This window comes from Protobothrops mucrosquamatus, unplaced genomic scaffold (assembly GCF_001527695.2).
Source record: "Protobothrops mucrosquamatus isolate PMUCROS unplaced genomic scaffold, P.Mucros_1.0 scaffold1232, whole genome shotgun sequence".
Classification (NCBI taxonomy): Eukaryota; Metazoa; Chordata; class Lepidosauria; order Squamata; family Viperidae; genus Protobothrops; species Protobothrops mucrosquamatus.
The window spans coordinates 274,440-284,320 of NW_015387439.1; the positions used below are offsets into that span (position 1 = coordinate 274,440).

The window sequence follows — 9,881 nt, forward strand, 5'->3', positions numbered from 1 at the left end:
GGCCAGGCCTGGCTGGGATGCTTGGAGCAGGGCAAGGGTGGGTGGGTGGGTGGGGGGTCTTCTGGCCTGCTTTTGGGGGCGAGGGAGGGGCTGATCTAGGAGGAGGAGGACAAGCATGGTGTGGGGGAGAGATGGCTCCAGACGTCTGGGGAGACAGACAGCAAGCATTGGAGAAGATGGGGCAGTGTATCTTCTTTGGAGGGGGAAACACTTCAGGATTGCGCTCACGGCATCCTGAAAGATGCTGATAAAAGAGTCAGGCTGTGGGTTGCAATCATCTCTCCCTGCGTGGGGGGGGGTTTGCAGAAGGGGGATGCCCCTGCTTGCTGGTACCCATTCATGGCAGCGATTTGGAGGGGTGGGAGCAGAGCTGGGTGTCCTGTCTGGAAAAAGATGCAGGGCAACCGGAACGTACCCGAAGTCGCTACTCTGGCAGAGGGCTGGTCCTCTGCAGCGGCAGGCACATCTGACGAGGTTTCCAGATGTTTCATTCCCCCGGCCTTGGGAGGCCCTTTGCTTTGCCTAAAGAAGGAAATGCAGCTGGGGCCGCCTCTGACCTCAGCGGAAAGGAAAAGCGGCAGGATGGGCCTGGTCGGCAGGCAGCTCACGCAACGCTCCTCTACCTTGAAGCCCTGCGCTGGCCCGCCTGCTTCGGATGGCAAAGGAGCCGTGGCCGGTTGGTCTTGGGCCGCAGCTCTGCAGAGGGCGACTGCAAAGGCTCGCTTGGGGCTTTGGCTCAGAAGCTGAAGCTCTGGAGGGAGAGAAGCATGTGCAGAGTGGGTGGGTTGGGCTGCTGCTTTCTTGAGAAGCATTTATTAGGGCGAGGTGGAGAAGACCTGGACTTGGACACTTTTGTTGGCACTTCTTTGCCTGTGTGGAGGATTTATATATACAGGGTGGATTTGATTTGAAGTTGCGGTTTTGCAGGGGGTTGGTCTGCTAGGACAGGGGTCCCCAAGCCCGGGTCCGTGGCATGTTAGAAGCTGGTCTGCACAAACAAGCGAAACCCCCTCCGTGGGATGCAGGCAGCACACGAAACCAGGCCCCTTCCAGTCCACGGAAAATCCTCCCTCCACGGAACCGGTCCCTGGTGGCCAAAAGGTTGGGGACCCTCTGTTGGGAGACAAGAACGCCATGGAGGCCTCCTGTGAAGTTCCTCGGAGTCCTGCTGGGTTTTTTTTACTCCCCACTGCAGTTTCCGGCGCATGGGTGACACACTGGCCTCTTCAGATCCTCTGCCTCGTCCCTTCTTCACAAAACAGAAGGTTGCTGGCAGGAGCTGTTGTCACATCAGCCCAGCCACCAGCTCATCTTTTCTCGTTCTTTGCTCGCTTGATGCCGAGCTTCTTCCGAGAGCCTCTTTGCCTCAAAGCCTGCACAAAAAGCCGCCTTGAGTCGTTGCCGCTCTGTCACTCTGGCAGTTTCTGCAAAATGAATCCATGCCACAAATCGTCTTCAGGGGGGCTTTGGGGACACAGCTGTGTTTAAGGTGACGGGCAGTGGGATAAAAAAGCAGGTTATTTCCAAAGAGACGGACAGTTCCAGGAAGGAAGAGTGATTTTTCTTGCCTCGTTCTGGATTCAGAAAACGTAGCTGGGATGCCAGGTTGGTTCAAAATTAAGGGTGGGCTGTTTTTTTCTTGGGCACCCCCCCACACACACACACCATCTGTGCTTCAGCTGAAGGAGAGAATTGGTGCAACAAATGAAGCTTATTCCTTCCCTTCAGCAGAAGTTTGATCTTTTCTGGCACACCTGGGGGGGAAAGACCCTTCTCCTCAGCCTTCCCCTCTTTTGCTCCATCAAAAGTGCTTCATCATCCTCGCTTCCTCCCTCTGGGTCCCCCCCCCCCCAGTCTCTGAGGATGAGCCCCTCTTTCTCCCCGCCCCTTTAACAGGTAGTCCTCGACTTAACAACAGTTCATTTAATGACCAAAGTTACAACATCACTGAAACAAGTGACTTAAGACCCTTTTTCACACTTAATGTCCACTGCAGCATCCCCACAATCATGTGACCGAAATTCAGACTCTTGGCAATTGACTCGTATTTATGACGGTTGCAGTGATCCCCTTTTGCGACCTTCTGATAAGGAAAGTCAATGGGGGAAGCTAACTTAACTGCAGTGATTCATTTAACCACCGTGACAAGAAAGGCGGTAAAATGGGGCAAAACCCACTGGACAAATGTTTAGCAACAAATTGGGGGCCCAATTATCGTAAGGGCAGGGCTCCTCGTGTAACTTTAATAGCTGATCTGTGGAAATTCCTTTTGCCCGAAGTCTGAAGACCAGATGGCTGGGGGTTTTATTTTTCCCCTGGGGGGGGGGACCTTTTCCTCCCTCCCTCCCTCGCTGTGCATCGCTGTGTCTGTTGCATCCTTGACGCTCTCTGGCCATCCCAGGGGGGGGGGATTTCTGGCTGGGTTGCTGCAGTCTTGGACCAGCCAGGACTGCAGTTGGGGCTGGAGTGCAAATCCCTCCGGGTTTCCAAGAGGACGATGGGATTTGGTGCTGCTCGCTCTCTCTCGGGCACTCGCCCTGAAAGTTTTGCGACTCTCAAACTGCTCCAGAATTGCAGTTTGCCTAAATAAGAGAGGCTGACACAATTCCATTTCATCTCAGTCGTGTGCAGGTAGTCCTCAACTTACGACCGTTCATTTAGTGTCCCTTCGAAATTACGACGGCACTGCTGAAAAAAAATGAGGCATGACCATTTTTCACACTTAAAACCCTTGCGGCGTCCCCATGGACACGTGATTAAAATTCAGACCCTTGGCAAAGGATCATAGCTGGACGGTTGCCACGTCCCGTCATCACACGAACCCCTTTTGTGGCTTTTTGACAAGCAAAGTCGATGAGGAAGCCAGTTTCACTTAACAACTGTGTGATTCATTTAACAACTGTGGTGAGAAAGGTGGTGAAAATGGGGCAAAACTCAACAAATGTCTCAGTAACAAAAATTTGGGTCTCAGTTGTCATAAGTCAAGGGCTACCTGTAATGGGAGACTCCCCCAGATGGGATGGGCAGAAGTTTTATGACCGGGTGAGGCTATGCTTGGCTGCTGTTGGTCAATGCCTCTGCTTCACCACAGGAGCCCAATTTGTGGTCTGGTCACACTGTAGTTCTTGGAGGTGGCTGGTCTGCGACAGGGATGGGCAACGCTGACCATTGGGCGACCGGTGGACTTCAACTCCCAGAATTCCACAGGTCGTCAGGTTGCCCAAGTTGCCCACCCCTAGGTAGCAGCTGCCCAAGATCACTCCAGAAGCCTCCCTTGGTCAACTATTCTTGTCTCTGGAGAACTTGCCTTTTCCAAACTTTCCTTTCAAAAAAAGAAAGAAAGGAACGGTCTGTTGGCTGTCCTGGACAACAGAGCCCTTTTGCATCCAGCATTTTGAGAAGCAGAAAGTAGAGACCGCGTCTTTGTGAAGTCTGGCCCTGGGGGTCCTGTCTTCCCCCCTCCTCCTCCCTCCCCCCAAAAAAAGACATTGAGCAAACTTGGGAAGCCTGACTTGTCAATGGTGCAGAACACCTGTGCTCGCCTTTCGCAGGCCGTGAGGAACCGGTAGCTGCTGAGATGGGATGGAAGCTGAGGATATTTGTAATTTTAAGCCAAGAAACCCACCAGTGAGTGCACCGTTGCTTGTGTTTTGAATCTGATCGTTTTGAATCTGATCGGCTTGGGATTTGCAAAGCATTCCCCCCCTCCCCGGGGCGTGGGGGGAGGCGGCAGGAGGGAATTGCTGACTCACTGCAAGGTCCAGCATCCTGTTTCTCACGGTAGCCAGGATTGCTTCAGACAAGCCACCCACCCACCTACCGGGCCTTAAAAAGAGCCTGCCCATCTCTCTGTGCCATCAGCACGAAGAACTGCCGGCCTTTTTGATCTGCCAGATGGGTGAGATGAATGATACTGAGAACGTGCCCGTTGCCGTGAGTGGGCTTTCGGCAATCCTCCCCGCCTCTTTGTCAGAATGGATTCCAGAAAGCAAGTGGTCAGGCTGCAGGTTGTGGAGCTCCCCTGCGCGAATCGGTCGCCTTTGTGGGTCTTTGTTGTCGGCTTTTGTAGCGCCAAGGTACCTTTCGCCAAAAAATAACATCTGGGTGGGGAAGCATCAGTTGCAACGGATGTTTTCCTTGCTCTCAGTTGAGGCCCAGAAAAGGCAAGTGAGGTCCCTCCAAATTTGGGGGGGGGGGCTTTGAATCCACCTCCTCAGTGCTATTCAGTAAAAAAATCCCAAAATCTCAAATTTTCCACCCCTCTGAAGAGGCAGCAGAGGAGGCCTAGCGGTTAATCTCTCTTTTCTGCTTGCAGGCTGACCAGCTGACTGAAGAGCAGATTGCAGGTGAGTTTCCGCGCAGGAGCACGCATGGGATTCACAACCCCTGATTGTTGAAGAGCAACAGACAGACTTGCTCAATAACACACACGGAGAGGCAGGCCTTAAATTGATGGCACAGAAGAAGGATCGGGGGTTTTTTTCTTCTTTCTTTTCGACAGCTTCTTTTTAACGCACTCCGTCTGGCTTGGGTAGGCTGTGATTTCTCCAGCCGCAGGTGGTTTGGGAAGCGGGTGCCAGGCGTGGGCCTTTGAGATTGCGCTCGTCACTCCCTCTTTCCCCCTTCCTGAGCCTTTTGAGGTCCAGCTGCCGGGCGTGCTGCAGCGCTGGGTTCGAGTGCCCTGCTTTTCTGGCCCTCTGCAGAGTTCAAGGAGGCCTTCTCCCTCTTCGACAAGGACGGCGATGGGACCATCACCACCAAGGAGCTTGGCACCGTGATGAGGTCCCTGGGGCAGAACCCCACCGAGGCCGAACTGCAGGACATGATTAACGAGGTGGATGCGGACGGTGAGTGACCCCAAAACTCCCGCAGGAAGAACGGCCCAATTAGTTCCCTGCGTGCTCTCTGCAGGCGGTCCTTGACTTACGGCCCCAGTGGAGCCCAAGATTTCTGTTGTAAAGTGAGACATTGATTAAGTGAGTTTTGCCCCATTTTACGACCTTCCTTGCCACGTCACAAAAGAGGGACACTGCGATCGTCGTCATAAATGTGAACCGGCTGCCCAGCCTCTGAATTTTAATCCCATGATTATGGGGATGCTGCAAAGGTGGTGTGGGAAACGGTCCTAAGTCGCTTTCTTCAGTGCCGTCATAACTTTGAACGGTCACTAAATGAACTGTTGTAAATCGAGGACTACCCGTACAAGAATTCAGGCGGCACCTAAATGGGGCTGTGTGGTGCCCCCGCCAAAAGCAGTCTCGCCAGTTGGGGAGGAGGAGCCCCCTGGTTAGGAGGGTGGGAGTTTGCCAAGCCTCTCAAGAAGGGACCCTCCTCCCTCGTTGGGGCTGTCCAAAGCCGCTCGGTCGGTCGGTCGGTCTCACCGTGCCCGTCGCTGCCTTTCAGGGAACGGCACTATCGACTTCCCCGAGTTCCTCACCATGATGGCGAGGAAGATGAAGGACACCGACAGCGAGGAGGAGATCCGGGAGGCCTTCAGAGTGTTTGACAAGGTGAAGCCGGGGACCGACCGGAGGCTGGGAAGTGGGGAAGGGGGAGGCCTTTCCCAGCCACGGAAGGAAAGCCAGCCAGCTGGGGGGAGGTCTGCCTCCCCTCCCTCATCCTGACCGGAAAGCTTCTCTCCTGCCAGGATGGGAACGGCTACATCAGCGCCGCCGAGTTGCGCCACGTGATGACGAACCTTGGCGAGAAGCTGACGGACGAAGAAGTGGACGAAATGATACGGGAAGCCGACATTGACGGAGACGGGCAGGTCAACTACGAAGGTGGGTGAAAGGGGAGCCCGGAAGGTGCCGTCGATAGAGGTTGGGGGAGCGGCTTCTTCAGCCCCACGGGGAGTCTCCACAGGTTGGTACAGCCTCTGAATGGGTTGGAGAACCACACGCCATTTTCGATGCTAGAACAAAGGTGTCCAATCTTGGCCGCTTTAAGACTTGTGGACTTTGACTCCCAGAATCCCCCAACCAGCTTTGCTGGGAGTTGGTCCATAAATCTGAAAGCCGCCGAGGTTGGACAGCCTTCTGCTAGAAGACAACACATACACAAACTGGGCGGTGCTGGTGCCCGCACGACGCAAACGGGGCAGTGCTAGCACCCAGGTGACACTTGCTAGCCCAGCCTTGCTTTCATGCCACAGCCCAGTTGGAGACCACTGCTGTAGGGGATATCGGTTCCTTGTTTCTTGGGCCACACTTTTAAACCAAGTTAAAAGGTGGTCTATTGTGTGCCCTGGGCATTAAGTGAATGAACTGAGGGGAGGCCGAGGCCCACAGCCAGGACGTCGGTTTGGACTTAAAGCAGGGGGACGCACGCTCACCGAGTTGCCTTCTGCCGTGTTTCTTGCAGAGTTCGTGCAGATGATGACGGCAAAATGAAGCCCGCAGACCGAGTGGCTGGCAAGGCCCGTTTCTCCTTCGATAACTTTTCTCCCACACACTCTCTCTACTTAAGTAACCTGGTTCTCTACGCAAACAAATCGGCTGTGGAATAAATCTGACCAAGCAATTAAAAAGTGAAAAAAAGGAAAAAAAAGAAAAACCTTCCCAAGCTGCATGATTGCACTCATCTCTCCTTCCTCTTTTTCTCCTTCCTTCCTTCCTTCCTTCCTTCCTTCCTTCCTTCCTTCCTTCCTTCCTTCCTTCCTTCCTTCCTTCCTTCCTTCCTTCCTTCCTTCCTTCCTTCCTTCCTTCCTCTCGTGGATGTCTTTGTTTCCATCGGGTATTCTGTTCTGTAGTCAGAGCTGGCCCCATATCTCAGGGTGCAGATTCTTTCCCTCTTTTTTTTTTTGAGAACATCCCCCCCCCCATCACCATCACCACTACCACCACCAGGAAGGGGTGGAGAGAGTGCAACAATCTTTTTCAGCCCTGTTCCACGTGTCCGGGCGCTGCAGTTGTGCGCGTTGACATGGCAGTCACCACCGAGGGTCTCGCCCCAAGGAACACCGGGGGGTACAAGCAAGAAATGGGGAGGGGTTTATTTTTGTGTTCCTCCTTCGTTTTGTTTGGGGGGGGGCGGGGGCGGATCCCACCGCCCGGATGTCCGTGGTTGAAAGTAGATTCCCATCGGCACGGCCTGGAGGAGAGGTGGGTCGAAGCGAGGAGGGGGGGGCGACGAGGGTCCCGGCATTGTCCCAAATTGGCGCTTTCCCAAAATACCCACCCGCCCGACAACGTCCATCTCCCGTCTGTTGTTCTCAACCCTGTAAAAATTGTAAATGTCCTTAACAGTTTCCTTCGCGTGGTGTCCGGCATCAGAGCTGCTATGTATATATATATATATATATATGAGGCGATGCACCCCCCCAGAATGGGATGCGCCCCACGGGTGGCGATGGCGGTTGGCAGCTGGGGAAGGGGGGAACGCGCTGGGGGCGACACCGCAATAAAAGAAGGAGGCCTCCGCTTGAGTGAATGCCAACTGCGCCCGGGCGCCCTTTTTCCCTTTTCCCTCCTCTGCAGTGCTTTTTTTATTTCTTCTTCCGTAGTGGCTCGCGACTTACCGCCTCTCGACGCACCTGGGCTTCGGTGTCTGTGCTCTTAGCTGTGGCTTTCTTCCTTCGCCTTTTCCCCTTTCGGCCCCCCTCCCCACCCAGCTCTTCCTGTCCCCCCCCTCCTCTCCTTGCAGCAAACGGCATGAGCCGCAAGTTTTGCTTCTCTTTCATTTCGTTTAGGTTTTTTTTTTTTTTAAATCAAATTTGGAGGGGGGAAAAAAAGATGTTTGGGGTGTTTTTCTCTTTTTTGGGGGGTGGGGGCGAGGCCATTGAAACGAGAAGCAGACTTCTCCCGAATCTGGACGGGGAGCGCGTTTTTTTGTGCCGTGCGCACGGCAGGCCGGACCCCCCCCTGGCTCCCTCGGGTTGCTTGCCTCCGGCGCTCCACCGACGGGTCCGCGGAGAGAGTGGGGAAGGTTGAGCAAGAATGTCTTTGAAAGCAGGTGGCGTTTGTTCAGTTCAAGCTGTGAAAATAAAAAATTATATCAATGTTTTCCAATAAAATGCAGTGACTACCTGACGTGACTGGTGTTGCTTTGAAGCGGCAGCCCGGGGCCCATCTCCTGGGGGTAGCCCAGGGGAGCCCCCTCGACCTCGAACCCGGAGGAAATCCGGTAGCGCGGCTTCCGATTGACCAGAGTTACGGAGAAGGTGCTACCAAGCTCCTGCGGTTGGGTGGTTTGGCAGCGTAGACTAACAGTGGGTAGAATATTTGTAGCTGAGGGTTGAATTGTGGGGTCCTCGGTGTTATCTTGGTTTTTTTTGGCAGACGTCTCATGACCCAAGTAGGTAACACCATCAGGGCTAGGAGGGTTTTTGCGCTGTCTGTGGGGTTTGCTCTGCAGCGGGTGCCCAGCCTTGGCAACCTTTTGAGACTTTTTAAGGCCTGCAAACAGGGCTGGGGAATTCTGGGAGTTGAAATCCACAGGTCTTGGGCACCCCTGCTCTAAGGAACAGCAAACCCCACTCCTAGCCCCGATGACGTAACTTAGTTGGGTCACGAAATGTCTGCAAGAAACTGGCAGCACCGAGGACCCCACAGACTCAACTGCCATCCCCCTCCCCTCCCCCGCCCAGGTGTGCCCCTTGAGTTGGGCTGGTGCTCCTGGCAACCCCTGGAGCTGAGCAGCATATTGGGGAGCGAGGGGGGTCTCCCAGGTTGCAGAATTTGCTCTGGCCCCTCAGCTCCTGAAAGACCCCATGTTAAGAGGGATGGATCCCACTAAAGGTGGGGAGGGGGTTGCAGAAGGGGTCTGTGTGTCCAGACCTGGGTTTGGGGCTTGTGTGGGGACAGGCAACTGGCCCAAGGGGGGAAATTTAAGGGTGGGATCTTGGAGGTTTAGTGGGCTGCCTCATTGATGGGGGGGGGGCTGCTCTCCTGCTGGCTGGTTCAAAGCAATTTGGCCACCAAGCTTTGGAAATCGGCAGCGGAATCTGGTCACCTCTGGATCTGCAGGTTGATGGTCTGTGCTTGGGCAGGGGATGATGGGAGTTATAGCCCAACTCCACTAGAAGGTGAGCCTACACCGAGTGTGGCGCTCCCTGGAAGAATCCTAAGGATTTCCAATTTCCATCCTCTGAGAGATCATCTCACTGTCCTGTTGCTTGGTAGCATTTTGGGGAAATTATCTGGAATTAACGAACGGAGAAGGCAACTCTCGTTTGGATGGAGAATCGGTGGGGGAGAACTCAACGAACGCAACTCTTGCTGCCCTGGACCAAGTTTGGTTTTTCACAGGCCTGTTTTATCAGTCTCCAGAATCCTTGGCTTCGGAGATCCTGATTACTGGATTCTGGAATCACACACACACAACCGTCATAAATACAGATCAGTTGCCAAGCGTCTGAAATTTGATCACCATGGAGATGCTGCAATGCTCGTAAGTGCAAAAACTGGTCGTAAGTCACTGGTACAGTGCCTTTGTAACTTTGAATTGTCCCTAAGCAAAAGGTGGCAAATCAGGGACTCTGTATCAAGCACTTGTGGGGCTATTTATTTAATTTCACATTTGGTCTGCCTGCCATGTTGGGGTCTGGTGGGGGTCTGTGATGTTTGAAAGGGGATGGGCAAAAGTTTTGTTGGCCTTGCAGTGCCTGATCAAGACAGCAGGGGGCGCCTCCCTCCATAGGAAAAAACCTGTTGCCTAGATCAGGAGTAGGCAACCTTGGCTCTTTTATGACTTGTGGACTTCAACTCCCAGAATTCCTGAGCCAGCCGTGCTGAGGGGAAAGGCAGAGGTTTCCAAGCTGAGCCCTGCTGGCTCAGGAATTCTGGGAGTTGAAGTCCACGAGTCATGAGGGGGCCAGAGTTCCCTCATGCTGGCTCAGGAATTCTGGGAGTTGAAGTCCACGAGTCATGAGGGGGCCAGAG

The 9,881-nt window shown here is 54.0% G+C and overlaps 1 protein-coding gene across 1 annotated transcript in view; it reads left to right on the forward strand.

The window, feature by feature from the left end:
* Positions 1-6,534, forward strand: part of CALM3 (calmodulin 3) — a 6,882-nt gene extending 348 nt beyond the window's left edge. Inside the window, exons 2-6 of the mRNA XM_015820996.1 lie at positions 4,316-4,346; positions 4,704-4,847; positions 5,404-5,510; positions 5,648-5,783; positions 6,364-6,534. Of these exons, the coding sequence (XP_015676482.1) occupies positions 4,316-4,346; positions 4,704-4,847; positions 5,404-5,510; positions 5,648-5,783; positions 6,364-6,392 (447 nt within the window). The 3' untranslated portion in view covers positions 6,393-6,534. The remainder of the gene's footprint in view (positions 1-4,315; positions 4,347-4,703; positions 4,848-5,403; positions 5,511-5,647; positions 5,784-6,363) is intronic.
* Positions 6,535-9,881: the final 3,347 nt, after the last annotated feature.